Here is an 18,020-nt window from a genome sequence, read left to right as displayed (position 1 = left end):
GCTGTGAAGGCAGGCCCCTAGTCTCAAAGCCAAATTTTATGGGTGTGTGTATGTGTGTGTCTAAGGCTATAGGGATGGGACTTATCAGGTCAGCTTCACTTTAATTTGGGAGTGGGAATGGAAGAGTTTCTTGCTCGCTCATCCACCCCCGCCAAGGAGTCCTTGCACTGTGGGTAGTGAAGTTAGGATAAAGTTAGGGTGACCATATGAAAAGGAGGAGAGGGCTCCTATATCTTTAACAGTTGTACTGAAAAGGGAATTTTAGCAGGTGCTATTTGTATATGTGGAGAACCTGGTGAAATTCCCTCTTCAGCAAAACAGTTAAAGCTGCAGGTGCCCTGTCCTCTTTTAAATCTGGTCACTCTAGAATAGCTCCGGCACCTTTAACTGTTGTGATGAAGAGGGAATTTCACCAGGTTCCCCATATATACGAATGACACCTGCTGAAATTCCCTTTTCTATGCAACTGTTAAAGATACAGGAGCCCTGTCCTCCTTTTCATACGGTCACCCTAATAAAGTAGATTCCACAGGGGAAATGTGAAATGCAGAAATCGCCGAGACTCTTACCAAAAGTAACGCACGCCGTCGGTTGAATACAGAATTAAAAGCTGACATGCCGACACACTCTGCAAAGACGGTGGTGGTTAAAAGGAACGTCGTGGCTTTCGCTCTACTAGGTGGCCCCCCTAAGCATGCTAAGGAAGGATGTGGACCAGAATGTAGTGGGCGTCTCTCGGGCTGTTGTGGGAGCAGAGTTCTTGACCGCAAAGCGCTCAGAGATGTTGCTTCAGCTTTTGGTTCTTGTACTCTTTCCCCAAACTATCTGAGGGTACTTTCCTCAAGTCCCCTTTCCTTCAGACCCCTTTGTTATCTTAACTACAAGCTGTCAGCACATTTAGAGCGATGCACCAGGCTTCCTGGTGCAGCGCTTTAAAGCGTTTTAAAGCGCTTTAAAGTCTCCAATCCCCATCCTGGCTTCGAAGCCTGGACCGGGAGGTGAACATAGGAAGGTAAGTGACCTGGGTGTGGGGGGACGTTATTATTATTTATTTATAGCGCCATCAATGTACATGGTGCTGTACAGAGTAAAACAATAAAATAGCAAGACCCTGCCGCATAGGCTTACATTCTAATAAAATCATAATAAAACAATAAGGAGGGGAAGAGAATGCACCAAACAGGCACAGGGTAGAGTAAAACTAACAGTATAAAAGTCAGAACAAAATCAAGTTTTAAAAGCTTTAGAAAAAAGAAAAGTTTTTAGCTGAACTTTAAAAGCTGCGATTGAACTTGTAGTTCTCAAATGTTCTGGAAGAGTGTTCCAGGCGTAAGGGGCAGCGGAAGAAAAGGGACATGGACGAAGCCGAGCAAGGGAAGTGGAGACCCTTGGGCAGGTGAGAGACATGGCATCAGAGGAGCGAAGAGCACGAGCGGGGCAATAGTGTGAGATGAGAGAGGAAAGATAGGAAGGAGCTAGATTGTGAAAAGCTTTGTAGGTCAACAGGAGAAGTTTATATTGGATTCTGGAGTGAATTGGAAGCCAATGAAGAGATTTCAGAAGTGGAGTAACACGGTCAGAGCGGTGAGCCAAGATGCTGATCTTAGCAGCAGACTGGTGAACAGAAACCAACGATCTGAGTGGGGGGGAATGGAGTTCCCAGCATAAGTGACGCAATAGGCGTCACTCCAGGTCGCTGCTAAACCTTGCAGCATTGCCTGCCGGGATTTGTAGTTCTCTTTTTTTCCTTTGGGGGTTTAGCGTGCCTGAGGCATGGCAAGGAGCCGCTCACTCTTCCTGTCCCTGGGGAAACTGTTCCTCGTGCGGAAGCGCTGGGTATGTGTGTGTGTGTTTGTGTGTGTTGCAGAGCGAGGTAGCCCAGGAACCAACAGACGGGGCATTGTGATGGTTAGCTTGCCCTATGAGCTAAGACTACATTTCCCAGCCTGCAGCGGGAACGGGGCTAACCCTTTCTTGCTGCAGGTTGATCTTCTGGGTTGCAGATGAGCAAAAGGGAAAACAGTGGAGGGAGAAAGAGGAGGAAGGAAGGAAAGGAAGAAAAAAAGAAAGGGTGGGGAAGAGGGGAGGAAGGAGGAGGAGGAGGAGAAGTAGCATCTCTTGGCAGGCGAATTATGCATGCACTAAGCGAGCTCTGAGAGAATGGCTGTGGAAGGTAAGGGCGGCTGTTCTCCTGCCTTTACCTTTTGCAAAGCCTGAGGTGCTCCCTGCTCCTGCACCCACCTCCGCTGCTCTTCCCTTTGCACTCACCTGAGTGGGGCATTATTTATTTATTTATTTATTTATTTATTTATTTATTTATATAGCACCATCAATGTACATGGTGCTGTACAGAGTAAAACAATAAATAGCAAGACCCTGCCGCATAGGCTTACATTCTAATAAAATCATAATAAAGAGAGAGAGGGAAAGCATCCGTCAGTTGGGGGTGGTGGAGACTGGGGGAAGGAATAAGGAAACCGGCAGCCTTCCTCGCCTCCAAGCAGGGCTCCCGGTAGGCTTGGCACGCGCAGGCAGATCTGCATGAATGGACACTTAGATGCGGAAGGGAATGGGTTACTAGGGTCTGCAAGAAAGGGGTCGCGGCCCTCTCTCTCCCAGCACTGCATGTCAGGAAGGCTGCCATACCAGTTGAACCATTCCACCTGATCCAGGCGAGAGATCTCTTGCGATTTCCCAGCGGGTTGACCCCTCTCCCTCTCTGCAAGCTGAGTTTCAACCCTCCCTCCTTTTGAAAGCAAAGCTGCTGTTTTGGTAACCAGAAGCCCCATTCCATGTTTCTGCATGCTATTTGCAAATGTACATCCTATGAAGCCCTATTTCTCTTTATTGGTCGACCCCTCCTAGGCTGTTAAGTGATTTCTGCCCTGTCCTTAAAGGTTGCTTTTGTTTTTTTAATGTCTGCATCGCTTTTCAGCTTCGCTCCTCTGATGCCATGTTTCTCATCTGCCCAAGGGTCTCTACTTCCCTTGCTCGGCTTCGTCCATGTCCATTTTCTTCTGCTGCCCCTTACGCCTGGAACGCTCTTCCAGAACATTTGAGAACTACAAGTTCAATCGCAGCTTTTAAAGCTCAGCTAAAAACTTTTCTTTTTCCTAAAGCTTTTAAAACTTGATTTTGCTCTGACTTTTATACTGCCTGTTTGATGCATTCTCTTCCCCTCCTTATTGTTTTATTATGATTTTATTAGAATGTAAGCCTATGTGGCAGGGTCTTGCTATTTACTGTTTTACTCTGTACAGCACCATGTACATTGATGGTGCTATATAAATAAATTAATAATAATAATAATAATAATAATAGTAATAATAATAATCCGACTTCACAGCTAGGGCTTTGCCTGAGCTCATAAACCTGTTTGGGTTTTTTTAATGCTAATATGCTTTTTTTAAAAAAAATAAAAAAAAATAAAGGCTAACGTTAGGACATGTGGAGTTGTTAAATAGTGCTGTTGCGAATGTTCAATGTCTCCTTTCAGTTTTAGCAGTGTAAGTTCTGAGGAGGCCTGATTTTCACCATGTGAAGTGCACTCTTCTTGAGGCCCATGCCACATTTATTTGAAATGTTAAACACAAAAGTAGTGTCCAGTGCCTGCTAGTTGAAGAGAGTTTGAAAGGCATGAAGCAGAGCACTGAGTTCTCAAACTATTCATGATTTCTCCTGAGGTCAAAAACTTATTGGGGGTTCTTTTGTGGGAAGTTCAGTAATGGTGGACGGGCGTTCTAAAAGACAACCTGCCTGTCATTACTGATTAACTCATCAGAAATGTATTTTAGCAATAAGAGTTGTGTGTATTCTAGGTTACAAATTCAGTTCTTGTAAGGTGCTTATGTGGCTCAAAAGGTCTGTGTGCTCCATCAGCCTAGGCCTAGTATATGTGGCCTAGTATATGTCCCAGAATCCTTTGCAGCATGGTGATTCCTTAGCAGACAGGTCAACATAGAAAGGATGTTCTCAGGGTAGAGGATTTGAAAACCACTGGGTTAGAGCAACAACCTTTCCCTTTCCAGTAATGATATAGGGAAGAAAAAAAAATGAACTGGATATTTTTAACCCAGTAGTTTTCAAACTTTCAGATCTTGGAGTGGAAGTTCACCTGATAAAATTACTAAAGCTTCCCCCATACTTTCCCTCATGGCAATGATCTCTTCAGGATGTGATGCTGTATTAAATCCAACACACACATTATGTTGCTGTGCCTGAGACTCTAGATCAGAGCAAAGCAAATCATAATCGTTATTATTTTAGTATTGTGATTCTAATAACATACTTTAGCATTTCCCTTTCTGCTCTTGACATCATTTGTTACTGAAATACTTTTAATATCTCTTTCTGAAATTTAACTCCATCAGTCTCCCCCATTCTCTGTCTGTCTCCCCTGCCACTAACATCCTTAAATATTAAACGAAATGCCATAGAACTAGCTTTCTAGTGTTAGTTTTTTGCATGTAGTTCTCTTGAAGGAAAATAAAAATGAAGGAGGCAATCTCTCAACACTTTAATTTTTAAAATACTGTTTTATTTATTTAAAGCCATGGGGACAGGATCCAATAGGGGCTTTGTGCAATAGGGTCACATTTCTGCTCATTTTCAGGGCTTGCCCTTGGAAGCGCTACATTGCGGCTGCAAGAGGTAGGGCTTGTGTGTGAACTGCAATCAGAGATGCTTTCTGCACATGGATTGGAACTGGCAGTGCTGGCCATGTGTGCAAGGGCCCTGTTGGATACTGCCCTAAGGTTCCTATAATATACAAGCAAGGGCCCTGTTGGATACTGCCCTAAGGTTCCTATAATATACAAGCAAGGGCCCTGTTGGATACTGCCCTAAGGTTCCTATAATATACAAGCAAGGGCCCTGTTGGATACTGCCCTAAGGTTCCTATAATATACAAGCAAGGGCCCTGTTGGATACTGCCCTAAGGTTCCTATAATATACAAGCAAGGGCCCTGTTGGATACTGCCCTAAGGTTCCTATAATATACAAGCACTGAATGCATAGAGGTCTGAAGAGGAGCCAACACATGCGGGGACATTTTATTTTATTTATTTATTTATTTAAGGATTTTTATGCCGCCATTCAGCCAAAAAAAGGCTCTCACGGCGGCTTACAAAAGTATTTCTTGACAGTCCCTGCCCACAGGCTTACAATCTAAAAGACATGACACAAAAGGAAAGGGGATTGGGAGGGAGGAGGAGGAGGAGGGGGAAAAGGAAAGCAAACTCAGGCACTACAATCTTAGTTGTAAAGTTCAGCAGTTACAGTTGACAGCAGGAGGGAGGGGGCTCTCAGCTGGAGCTGGACCCAGGCATGGTGGAGAGGTGCCTGGCTGCTGCTTCCTCCCTCACTGGTGGCCTCTGCAGAGACAGTAGCAGGAGAGAGGGGGCTCTCAGCTGTTGCTGGAGCCAGGCACGGTGGAGATGAAGGGATATTGTGGGTATGGCCCCATTCCATACTCATTGGTAGCCCTTGTGTGTTCAGGCAAGTGCCTCAAGAGGGCTACTCTTAAACTGAATTCCTATACCCACTTACTTGGAGGTAAACCCCATTGATTTTGCTTCTGAATAGGCATGTACAGAATTCTGCTGTTAGTGTCCTAAATTCATTCCTAGGGGGAAATAAATAAATATCTAGAACAGCTTTCCTCAACCAAGTGCTCCCTAGATGTGTTGAACTACAGCTTCCAGAATCCCTCACCCAGCATAGCAGGCTGGGACTTGTAGTCTAGCATATTTGGAGGATACCAAGTTGAGGAAGGCTGATCTAGAACTTCATATGGATTGTACTGTACATTTAAAATAATTTTTATCACACTTTGACGTCCCACACAGGCGCTTCACAATCTCAAGTTAAAACTGCAAAAAAATAAAATGAAATCTCTAAAAACCAAAGTGAACTAAAACATAACTCAAAGCAGCAGGGATGGGTGGGTGGGAAGAATAAATATACAAACTCAAAGACTTGGCAAAAAAGGAGTTGTTCATGACCATGTCATCCACCTGAATCTATGAAACTTCAGGCCAATACACATACATGTACTTCATGTGGTGACTTACAAAACAATTTCATGCATGTCTACTCAGAAGTGCATCCCATTGAGTTCTATGAGACTTATTCCTGTATCATATTGTCCCTGCAGCATAGGGTGACCATATGAAAAGGAGGACAGGGCTCCTGTATCTTTAACAGCTGCATAGAAAAGGGAATTTCAGCAGGTGTCATTTGTATATATGGGGAACCTGATGAAATTCTGTCTTCATCCCAACAGTTAAAGGTGCAGGAGTTATACTAGAGTGCCCAGATTTAAAAGAGGGCAGGGCACCTGCAGCTTTAACTGTCGTGATGAAGAGGAAATTTCACCAGGTTCCCCATATATACAAATGACACCTGCTGAAATTCCCTTTTCAATACAACTGTTAAAGATACAGGAGCCCTGTCCTTGTCATATGGTCACCCTACAGAATTGGTTTGTAATGTGACGTGTCTGGCGTTCTCTCTGGTTCAGGAGCCAGAAACAACCGAACTTGTTCGGTGGGGAAGCATTTGAAATCCAGCATCAATGTGTTTGTGTCCCTAAATATACAAAAGCTGTCCACTTGCAGCAGTGTTTTGTGAGAGTGACTGGTCTCATTCTGCTTTAAGCGCACATCTTTGGATACCTTTGGAAATTCAGGCCGATACCCATTTTTCTACAGAACAAAACCCAAAACTCTCCCCAACATTTTTAATTGGCATAACACTTCCAGGCTCTCTACTATCCCTTAAAGGGCTCAGACCTACCACATTTCAGACAAACAGGAAAAGCCCCCCCCTCCACTTTATGGGTCTTTTTCAAAAAGCACACAGACTTGCAGAGACTAATGATTAACCTCTCTCTCTCTCTCTCTCTCTTTCAGCAACAAACTGAAAATAACTAAGCACAAGGGAGGGGAAATGCACAATGAATGGAAAACGCTTAAAGGAACCATAAGACGTGACCCTGTGTGCTTCCAGATGGAGAACTCCCACCACTACCAACCAAACCAGAACGTGCAGCTTCCGTCTTTTCCTCCTTAGGGTGCAAGCCTATAGCCCTTCTGAGTCCAGAGGCATCTGTGTATCCAGTGCTCTGTGGGGCTGAAACTGACAGGAGGGGAGTATCATAGAATCATAGAATAGTAGAGTTGGAAGGGGCCTAAAGGCCATCGAGTCCAACCCCCTGCTCAATGCAGGGACGATCTTCCCATTCCTGTTCTCTGACACTCATTTTTCACTATACCGCACTTCACAGCAGGAGGGGAAGAGGCCGGGAAAACCCTCAAAGGCCTGGGCCTGGATGGACAATACGTCAGTTTCACTCTCCCCCCATTCAAATGTTTCCAATCTCACATTCTTCTTCCCATCCTGAAAATAAAGACATTTGCAAATGCTGGTAAATCCTTACCAAAAGCAAACTGAAACGAATTTCTCACCCAATACTAGTTTAGTAGCAGTGAAATCCAGCCGTGCTGGGCGCTTCAGGCCTTTGCTCCAAGATGCAAAAGTCTTTCCTGCTTTCATTCTTCCTACTGCCCAGCTTCTACTTCTGCCCAGCTCCTATCCCCATCTTGCAGGCAGAGTCCTCTACGAAAGAAGCTTCCTTTAAACTCCTCCTCTGTCTCCTGTTCTGTCTCTTTGCGGTTTGCTGACTTCCTTCCTGGTAGGTGTCCTCAATCCAGCCCTCTTGCCCAGTTCCACATCCACCGATCCACGGGTAGGACTGGAAAGACCCTCTGCCCTGGATGAGGCCCTGGAGAAGAACGGCTGCTTGTCTGTACTGTCAAAAATACTGAGCTAGATGGACCCAGGCTCTGGTTTTGCAAAACTCAGCTTCCTAGACTAACATTAGCATCAGCAGCATCAACAACTTCTATATGCATCTTCTAACCTAGAAACTTCTAAAGATAGTTTTGAGTGTGTTTCCTGTGTGCAGAGGAAACCCATTCTGCACATGCCCAGTGGTGCTCTCTTCGCCTGCTGAGTTTGCATTGAGAACAAGGCCTATCCTTGGTTCAAGTATATTTAGATGCCCCCACCTAGAGCTGGAGTGTGTACGCATGCCTGATATGATGCCGCCACTGCCCCAATTCCTTTAGCCCTGCAAAATATTGCCTTTCTTGCTGGGTATTAAGCCTCCCTGTTTGTTATTGTCTCTTCATTTATTTAGCCCTACTCTCCGAAAGGCAACAAGGGCCTGGGGGGACTTGAGACGGCACTTGCTTACATTTATTGATTTGATTCGTGCCCCTCTTTCTACTAAGAAAACAGCCCTCCGGGCGGCTACTCTTCTGTTACGAAGTGAAAGGTGTTCTGCACATGCTCAGAGGACGAATGATTGCAAACGGGACTGGTTTCTCTCCTCCAGACCTCCCTTGCTGCTGGCCAAGCACATTCTTGAGGAAGAATTCTTCAGTGCAAAGAAAGGGGGAGATGCAGAAATACAGCTTCTAGGCCGACTATTTATTCTGCTGCGGTCACCTCTTGCTGTCGCCATCAGGGAGGGAAGGAAGGGGGCAAGAGAGAGAAAGGGTTCTAGGGCAGGCTCGGCCCAGCGTCAGGGCTCAGCCTCATTGGGCATTTGCCGATGGGCCAAGCCCTAGGAGGGCCCACCGCTCTCCTTGCTCCTGACCCCAAGTGACAGCTGTTGCCACCTGGGCCTAGCACTCTTCTGAGCACCAGAGCCTGGCTGGCATCCGCCGTTTTAATCCCCCCACACACAATGCTTGTGGGGCCCAAACATGGCGGTACTCTAGAGCCGCAATGGCATCTGGGGCGGGCTCGTACCCTCCATTTTAATTCCCCCTCAAGCATCCGGGGCCTACAGGCATTGTGGGGGGAATTAAACTGGTGAATACAAGCAGGCCCCTGATGCAAGTGTGGGTCTAGAGTACCGCTATGTTTGGGTCCCCCAGGCATTGGGGTGGGGGGATTAAAATGGTGGATATAAACAGCAGCACTTGCCAGGTTGGGCCTGGTTTTGGGGATTTGCTGCCGCCGCTGCCAATCACCCAAGGGAAGGTGAGAGGAAGGAGAGGGTGCGGCCCGCCCACGGAGGCCACCACCCAGGAGTCCATGTCAAGTGATGGGCTCCAGTCTTGCCCTCCTGGCAAGTAAAGGATAAACTTGTTCTGGGCATGGTCTGCTCTCAGGGCTCCCATTGCTAAGGGAATGGGCGCTTGCGCAATCTCCTTTACATCTCCCTAGAAAAGGGGGTTGTTCTTCAGAAGATGCCACGCCTCCCATGGCAGCCATTTTGTGGTGGTGCCCATGACAGTTGTTTTTCAAATTGCCAAATGTGCCCACTGCCCAACTCATACTAACAACAGAACTCAGGCTGCATTGAGCCTCCCTCCCTCCCTCCCTCCCTCCAGGCTTCTAACCACATGAATGCTTATTTTTATAGGTTTGTTCGTTTCTTGCTTTGATATCCTGCCTTTCTTCCAAAAATAGTGTTCTCCTGCTAGAGGCCCTCTGGGGTTTGGCCTTAAAGGAGCAGCAGTTTGGTAACTACAGGAATGTCCTTGGCTCGTACCGTAAGGCGGGCAGCTTTCGTGGCCCTTGTGCTCGGAATAATCACCTTCATCAGCTACGTTTTCCACAAGTCCAAGGTAAGATTCCTCTTCAACAAAGAGAAAAGTGAAATCTGAAGCTCAACGGTGCTATTTAGGTGCCTGACATCACACATTAGTGCCTCTCTCTCTCTGGCGAAATCATTGTATCCAGTCTGTAGTGCCTTAAACGTAACATGAAAAGGTCTGTGTTAAAACAAATCATTTAAAAAACAGGATTATAAAATCATCAACATTTTGATGCAAGGCACTATCACCCCAAATCTATTTATCTTATTTTATTTATTTACAGGATTTATATTCTGTAATATAAATCTATATCGAACACGATTCCCAACCTGAGAACAATACGGGGGGGGGGGGGAGAAACAAAATTTAGAATTAAAATATTTAAAAGCAGATTATAAACTTCATCCCACGTACCTGTTTCCCTCGAATTATCCCCATAGTGTAAAGTTGTTGTTGTTAGCTAAATCACACCCCAGGCAGCAGCGCTCATAAAATCCTTTGCATACCAGGAAAAGGATTTAAGGGGGAGAAATGTAAAAACTTATTAAAAAGATCAACGGATGACCCTATCCGATTCAAATTTGGTATGCAGAAAGCCCTCCTTAATATTTATTACTGTGCCAATTTTGATGTCTTTATCTTTAAAATTTACGCAGATGTAAACATTTGTTTAATTTGCACTTTAAACATGTCAAATCCTTCTCCTGCGCCCCCAGTGGCCGCTCAGAGAACAACAAAAGATTCGCTCTTAAAGGGGTAGTAAAATACCACGGTTCTTTTGGCTAAGAAGTACAATTAAAGCAGGATGCATGGGAGTACTTCACAGTAAAAGCAGATTATAAACTGGAAAACTTCAGAGTCCTTTGCATGCAATTCGCAGTGATTGCACAGTATAACGCTGGTGGGATGAAGCTATATGTCAATATAAAACCCTGGCTGGTCAACCAGGGGAGGACGTGTCTGAATAAAACTGTTTACTAAGCGCTGGAAACAAAACCATTATAGAATTTCAGAACCAAGTTTACTCAGGGTGCAAATCCTCTTTAGGTTTAGACAGAAAAATAAAATCCTACAACATGGCTCGCTGGGAAATGCTGGGAGTTGTAGATTTTTTTCTATCTAAATATGCATAGGATTGGACTCTTAGAGCATAATTCTTAGGGTGATGGAGTCAGATGATCACTGGTCCACCCTGCAGGATGGGAGGAATGGGGAAGGCGGATTCCCCCCCTTCCACCATGGGCCTTGTTTTAACTTCAAAATAATAATAGTAATAATAATAAATCTTTCCTTTCTGTTTGCTGGTGGAACTCCACCGGCAGGAGCCACAGGGCTCCTGCCAAATGGAAGTCTCAGAAGGTCTTAGGTAGCTATTCCATCTTTGCCTCTTCACAGAATTTCTCCGGTAAGGAAAAAGTGGTGGGGAAACATGGGTTTTGAGAGGGAAAGCTTAATCACACCAGGGGTTAACATGCTCCCTACTGTCACTTCTCCGCCCGTGTTTTTGTTCCTCAGTTACTTCCTTTTCAAAAGAGGAAGTACCCAACGAGCACGAGGCCCATTGAGTCTGCTGTTCTAATGGCGCTGCTTCTCCTGCACACAGCAGGAGAGAGCAGCGATTCCGAGTTTTAAAAAACATTGGCCTTAAAGAGCGGTTTTTTTTGTAACGCAAGGAAGGCCAGAAGGGGCAGAAGGAGCGCGGGAGGCAGACAACGTCATGTGAGGGACCTGAGCAAACTCCGTGCGTGCCCAGTAACGAGCGTGCAATAAAACGCCCGTGAGATGGAGCTGGAAGACATTGTCTGTAAAATTCCATAGATAAGGCAGGCTGATGGCGTGATAAAAGCCTCATATGAAAGCAACCCCAATGCCTGTGAAGACACTTGTTCCCATGTCTGTTGTTATGTCCTTTTCATTTTATACTTAAGTTTACCATCTTCAGAGGACGGATGAAACCATTCGAAGGAAATCAAATTGCTGCAAATTTTGGTAAGCACTTGTTCGTTATTAATTTTCATAACCACGCCACGCGTGATATCCTACCTAGGCAGCTTCCTAATGATTATACATAATGTTTGTTCAATCAAAGATGGCAGTGCAGTGATCCCATTGGCAAAAAAGGAGAAAGAGGTAGAGGACATCCTTAGAAAACTGGACCAGCTGATGCCCAGTGTCACTCTCATACTTATAAATACCACCACAAGTTCCAAGAACAGCAAAGCCACCATATTAAGCCACAAAGACTCTTATTGTGTTGGAGAGCACTTGATGGTTCGGCTGGATTTGTATGACCACTTGGGAAAGAGGAAAGAGTACGGAGGGGATTTCTTACGAGCAAGGATCCATTCATCGAGTCAAAAGGCCGGAGCTTCAGGGCTCATCAAAGACTATAGGAATGGGACGTTCCTGGTCAATTTCACTTTATTTTGGGAAGGTGATGTCAGTATTTCTCTCTTGCTGGTCCACCCCAGCGAAGGAGTTTCTGCCCTGTGGGCAGCCAGGAAGAAAGGTTATGACAAAATATTATTCACGGGCAAATTTTTAAATGGAACATCAGATGTCCTCACTGTATGTGGTTTATACATGGCCACAAAGGCAGAACTTTGTGAGTATCTAGTTGAGCCAGACCAGGAGGCCTTCTACTGCGTGAAACCAAAGAATGTGTCATGTAAAGCTTTCCTTTCCCTGAGGTCCTACAACACACCCGTCTCATATCTCACAGACTTGGAATTGAGCCTTTTAAAGAGGTATTTACTTGCTTCTTTTAACCTTCAGATGTTTTAGTTTAGGGCAGAACTGAGATCTGCATTTGCCATGTTGAACACCTGAAGAATCAGAAGGCCCCAGATCATTCCAGGGTAAGAGGCATGCTGACATGGATCCTCTCTGTACTTATTTGAGGACCATGTCAGCATGGGGCTGCCTTATCCCCAGGCCTTCCCATCACGGGGTGAGCATCCCCCCTTTTCTCTTCTGCATTCAGACCCAGGGATGTTTCCTTCACAAATCGTCAGTCGGCAACATAGTGGTATCATAATACATTTGGGTGAGGCCATTTGAAAACGAGGTCCAGTGAGTTGTATTTCCAATCAATCTCCTCTCCTAAGGGTTTGAGTGCTGGAATGACTTGCTTTATATTGAAAACATCTATTCTCGCAAAAGTTTTAGACATGCCAATAACAGCTTTGGTGTGACTACGAATCGAGACGCAGCAATTGTTACACGTAAAACGCTGAGTTGCAGCCATATGTTGGGGTTAGACTGTTCGGTGGGGCAAAGAATCTCTTATTTTCCAACTACAGAATGTATTTATTACATTTCTCTAACATCCCCCCGCCCCAAAGCTCTTGGAATGGTATGGCATTGTTCAGATGTCACGTTTCTGGAGATATCAGAGCTAGATGTTTGAACAGATGGAGGGACAATGATGGCGTAGGCATATGGAATCTGGTTTCTTGGATGTTTATAGTTTAGCTATGTATAATTGAATTTTTGTCTTATTTCGTCATTCCCCCAACCACCAACTTTAATTTGCTCATTTGTTGGGATCAAAGACCTATTCCACATATGTATGACTAAGGTAACATACCTTGACGAGTCATACATTTGGATAAGTAAGTAAATAACCATACAAGCTGCCCATGAGCTAGCTATGTTCTGAATTCAGTGATGCGACATCACATGAATAGTCTTCCTAGATCAAACCCAGATCCATTTATTGATTTGATTTGATATGATTTTATTTTCACTCCACCTTTCTACCAAAAATTGGCACTCAAGGCAGCTTACACAATTAAAATTAACTATAACAGTACATTAAAAAATAATAAAAATCCTAACAATTACAAGATATTTTTTAAAAAATTAAGGATTGAAAACATCACCCAACCCAACAGACTAACTTACAAGCCAGAGGCCTTCTGAACAAAGCAGTCTTTGTCTGCCGGCAGAAGGTCAACAGAGAGCAAGCAAGCCTAGCCTCCTCTGGGAGCGGCCACTGGGTAGGTCCACTGAAAATCCATCTGTCTTCCCTTTCCAGTAAGGGCCAGTTAGATGTGAGAAGGAGGTGCGATAAAACCAGGAGCATTCTTGACGACTGATATGTTCTGATTTGCTTCTCTGTCTTCAAGGTCCAGTATTGGAGTTGAGATCCCTCAGACTTTTGGGGACATCCACGTTGTGCCCTGTGAAAGTGAGTTGGAGTTTCTGGTTTCCATCACAACTTCAGTAGCATCAGTGTCCTGGCATCAATCATCTCCACCCTTCTCCACCCATCCCCAATCCCTTATCCGCTTGGGGAAATGTACAAGAAAGACATTTCATGCTGAGACATTTTAGCTGCCCTGCTGTTCCTTTAGTGATGTTTTTACGCATACTAGGTACCTATGAAAGTTTGTATTGTGTAAGCAGGTTACAAAATACTTAACCTGATTAAATTTATGATGGTGATTGTGCTATTCCATCCCAGAAACTTTTCATAAAATGGCTCCTACTTCAGAATTGGCACATGGGGCTTGGCCACTCACAGAAGTTTGCAGGTTGATTACATGATGTTGTCAACAGCCAGGATGTCTCCTGCACTTCCCTCCCCTTTATCCCATTTCAAAAAACAAACAACAACAACAAAACAGAGATAAGCTGGAATAAGCCTTTAATAGCATGAAATCAGCAGTGTGTAAAGCTGATGCTGCATGATGAATTTGCTTAGGAAAGACTTTCCGTGTCTGTGATCAGAGGGAGGGTAAAATGCCTCCCTGCAACAAAAAGAGGCAGATCTGATCACCCACCCCTTTAAGTTCAAAGGGGCTTACTCTCTCTGCCTAGGGTTGCAGACTTACAGCACAATCTTACATTTACTCAGAAGTAAGTCCTGGCTTTCCTGAAGGCTCTGACGAAACAGCAAAGCACAAGTTAAGCGACGAAAACAAGGCCCCCCCTTACTTTTTGCAGACATGCCAGGGAGGGAGGGAGGCATTCCCTTGATTCAATCCATGTGTCTGCTGTATAAAAGAGCCCATTGTAATACTGCAAAGAACCTGAAAGCAGAAAACCTCAGTACGGATGCAGTCTTTTTTTACAGGTTTTTTTTTCCTTTTTTCTTAATGTAGAGAAACCCGGGGCAAATCTACACTGCGTACTGAAGGCGCTTGCATGCGCCCCCAGTGCGCCCCCAAAGCGATTGTGTAGATCCCGCCCTGGAAGAGGCGGAAGAGGAGGTGGCTGGGGAATCCGGCCGTGTCCTTGCCGCCGCCACCGCCCACCTCCCCGCCGGCCTCCTGCTGCCAGCGAAAGAGCCAGCCAGGTCGGAGAGCTTCTTCCGCTTTCCGCCCGGCCTTCTTCTGCCGAGCTCTCCGACCCGGCCGGCGGGGAGGTGGGCGGCGGCGGCAAGGACGCGGCCGGATTCCCCAGCCGCCTCCTCCTCCGCCTCTTCCTCCGTCTCTTCCAGGGCAGGATCTACACAATCGCTTTGGGGGCGCACTGGGGGCGCATGCAAGCGCCTTCAGTACTCTGTGTAGATCCGCTCCCATAGTTTTCCAGGTATAGAATAGATAAGCTGCAAAATGTTGCCTGTGCGGTGGCTAGTTTTCTCTTTCCTGGGGCTTTGGGATCCTCCTGTACAGCCATTGGTACCTTCCTTTCAACGCTGATTCCCTCACAGTGCCACACTCACAGAGTTCGTTGTCGGCTGCTTTTTTTCTTTTACCAGGCAACGAGAGAACAACAAGCACAAAATGTTGGGTTGGGATGAGTTCCCCATTCCCCAGCGGCTTCGTGTGGCAGGACCAATGGCACCCTGTTTTCTGCAACAGGCCCAGTTTCAATAGCTTGGAACAGATTTACACTTGCCTGAAAGGAAAGCTGATTTACTTCATGGGAGACTCAACTGTGCGGCAATGGATGGAGAATCTTCAAAGAAGAGTGAAGAGTATGTTCTTCCACCTAGAGATGCCACAATATAATATTGTTGATTGCAATGCCGATCTGCTCTCTTCCTGGTACCCAGAATTCTTTCTATGCCCCAAACATAAAGCTTCCTGTCTTTTCTATAATGAAGTGGGTTTAGAAAAACTATTGACACGTTCTGGTATCATTCTGACTGCACCCTCCTGCTATAGAATAGCAGACTTGAAAGGGGCCTCCAAGGCCATCGAGTCCAACCCCCTGCTCAATGCAGGAATCCACCCTAAAGCATCCCCAACAGATGCTTGTCCAGCTGCCTCTTGAAGGCCTCTAGTGTGGGAGAGCCCACCACCTCCCTAGGTAACTGATTCCACAAGTAGTCAGGTAGTTCTTTAGCGTGCAATTGCTTTAAAAATAATAATCTTGATTATGTTTCTATTCTATTCCATTAGCTCTTAAAAACCTTTACATCCTGGGAACAAACAAAGTTGTGACATTGATCGCTGAGGATGCCGCAAGAAACATTCATATCCAATGGAAGAAACATGGCCATCCCTTCATAAGTTCCCACGAGTACACAGTGAAATTTCACACCTCTGTTGCTCTTCAAATTGACAATGTGGCAGGTGGCAAAGACACGGCTGTAGTCATTTCTCTGGGACAGCACTTCCGTCCCTTCCCTATCAAGCTCTTCATCCAAAGGGCAATTAACATCCGAAAAGCCATCCAGCGTCTTCTCCTGAGAAGTCCAGACACACGAGTCATCATCAAGGGAGAGAATACCCGGGAGATGGACATAGACCAGGAGCGATTTAGTGACTTCCATGGCTACGCCCAATACCTGGCACTAAAGGACATTTTTTGGGATCTGGATGTTGGCTTTATTGATGCATGGGACATGACAATTGCATATGCTACAAACAATGTTCATCCGCCACGTCATGTGGTTATGAATCAAATTAATATGCTTTTATCCTACCTTTGTTAAATTACTTAAGAAAATGCCATGTAAAAACTGTAATTAGATGAAACTAAGAAGTTGGGATCAGCAGAAGCTATTATTAAAAGTCTAAAAAGAAAAGACCGCTACGTAGGTCCATCAAGGAAAATAATAATAATCTAAAATCCACAGTGGATCAATACCTTTATCAAGACCAATACAGCACAAAAGGGTCTGCAAGCTTTCAAGTTCTCCCAAACTCTTCATTGCAATAGACGGTATAAAATTCAGAAAGGGGAGTGCTCGGGATCAAGTATTAAAAATTAAGTCATATTCTGTGGCTACTATGTCTGTATTTTAGACCAAATCACAAAACGGAGACACTTTTCCCAACTATTTTATTGAAATAGTTGATCCATTGCATTTTCATAAGAACATCCAAGAGCTCTGTGGGACCTTACCAAGGTCCCATTTTGCCTAGGGGGAGTCTACACACAGTCTTCGGGGCGCCCTGAAGGCGCTTCAGGGCGCCCCGAAAACACTCGTGTAGTATGTACCTTAATCATCCCCAGAAGAGGCGGAGGAGGAGGCGTGCTTCGGCAGCGCAGACTGCGGGCGGGCTGCTCCAGGCTCCGTTTCCCTTTAGCCAGCAGGCCCTGCGAGAGCTCCCAGCAGCGGGGCTGGGTCGTGGGAGGGAAGAGAGCTGACGGGTGAGGAAAGTGGCGGCGGCCCCTTCGCAGTCCCGGGGGCGTGGGAGGCGCCCTCCCCTTTCCTCACCCATCCGCTCTTTTCCATCCCACGACCCAGCCCCGCTGCTGGGAGCTCTCGCAGGGCCTGCTGGCTAAAGGGAAACGGAGCCTGGAGCAGCCCGCCCGCAGTCTGCGCCGCCGAAGCATGCCTCCTCCTCCGCCTCTTCTGGGGACGATTAAGGTACATACTACACGAGCGTTTTCGGGGCGCCCTGAAGCGTCTTCAGGGCGCCCCAAAGACCGTGTGTAGACTCCCCCCAGGTCTTGTGTTGCCAGCAATGGCTGCACAATGCTGAGATGAAAGTCTGCTACAGAGGGAGAGCAGTGATGGAGAAGGTGGCAACTGTGCAGGGCTCACCCATCCTCATCCTGCATCACCATCACAGGAAGTTTGTGCCACACCCGTCAGTACCCAGGGGAATGGGAGCACAGCCACTGGCGAGGCAGTGGTCCAGGAAAGGAACCACAAGTACAGTTGCTGATGTTGTAGATCGGGAGGGAAGGGGAATAAGAGGGGCGTCTGGGTGGGAAGGGGAATATGGGGCAAGAAAAGGTTGGGAAGGGGGTTCGGTCAGGTTGACTGGCCCTGCCTGGCCTGGATGGTCAGTTGAACTTAGGGTGACCATATGGAAAGGAGGACAGGGCTCCTGTATCTTTAACAGTTGTATAGAAAAGGGAATTTCAGCAGGTGTCATTTGTATGCATGCAGCACCTGGTAAACTCCCCTCTTCATCACAACAATTAAAGCTGCAGGAGCCCTGCCTTCTTGACCAGATACAAAAAAGGGCACATGCATCGATGCTATTTATGGACCCTCAG

At 45.9% G+C, this 18,020-nt stretch overlaps 1 protein-coding gene and 1 long non-coding RNA gene across 4 annotated transcripts; both read left to right on the top strand.

The window, feature by feature from the left end:
- The first annotated feature begins 2,051 nt into the window (after positions 1 to 2,051).
- On the top strand, positions 2,052 to 7,421 carry LOC134407668 (uncharacterized). Of its 2 annotated transcripts, none has more exons than XR_010026048.1 (2): positions 2,052 to 2,173; positions 6,912 to 7,421. It is a non-coding gene; the product is annotated as an uncharacterized LOC134407668 (long non-coding RNA). The 2 variants fall into 2 exon arrangements; XR_010026049.1 differs by lacking the exon at positions 2,052 to 2,173 and adding an exon at positions 2,578 to 2,772.
- A 1,974-nt stretch (positions 7,422 to 9,395) lies between these two features.
- Positions 9,396 to 16,593, top strand: LOC134407667 (NXPE family member 4-like). 2 transcript variants are annotated; one of them, XM_063139565.1, is made up of 6 exons: positions 9,396 to 9,641; positions 11,540 to 11,600; positions 11,701 to 12,358; positions 13,742 to 13,803; positions 15,319 to 15,537; positions 15,965 to 16,593. In XM_063139565.1, exons 1-6 carry the CDS (start codon positions 9,549 to 9,551, stop codon positions 16,498 to 16,500), a joined length of 1,629 nt encoding a protein of 542 aa, XP_062995635.1. In that variant the 5' UTR covers positions 9,396 to 9,548; the 3' UTR covers positions 16,501 to 16,593. The 2 variants fall into 2 exon arrangements, with proteins under 2 accessions (XP_062995635.1, XP_062995636.1); XM_063139566.1 differs by lacking the exon at positions 15,319 to 15,537.
- The last annotated feature ends 1,427 nt before the right edge of the window (positions 16,594 to 18,020 follow it).

The sequence above is a fragment of the Elgaria multicarinata genome, chromosome 12, assembly GCF_023053635.1.
Source record: "Elgaria multicarinata webbii isolate HBS135686 ecotype San Diego chromosome 12, rElgMul1.1.pri, whole genome shotgun sequence".
Taxonomy (NCBI): Eukaryota; Metazoa; Chordata; class Lepidosauria; order Squamata; family Anguidae; genus Elgaria; species Elgaria multicarinata.
Note: the sequence above shows the minus strand (reverse complement) of the source record. Positions and strands in the feature narration are given on the sequence as shown.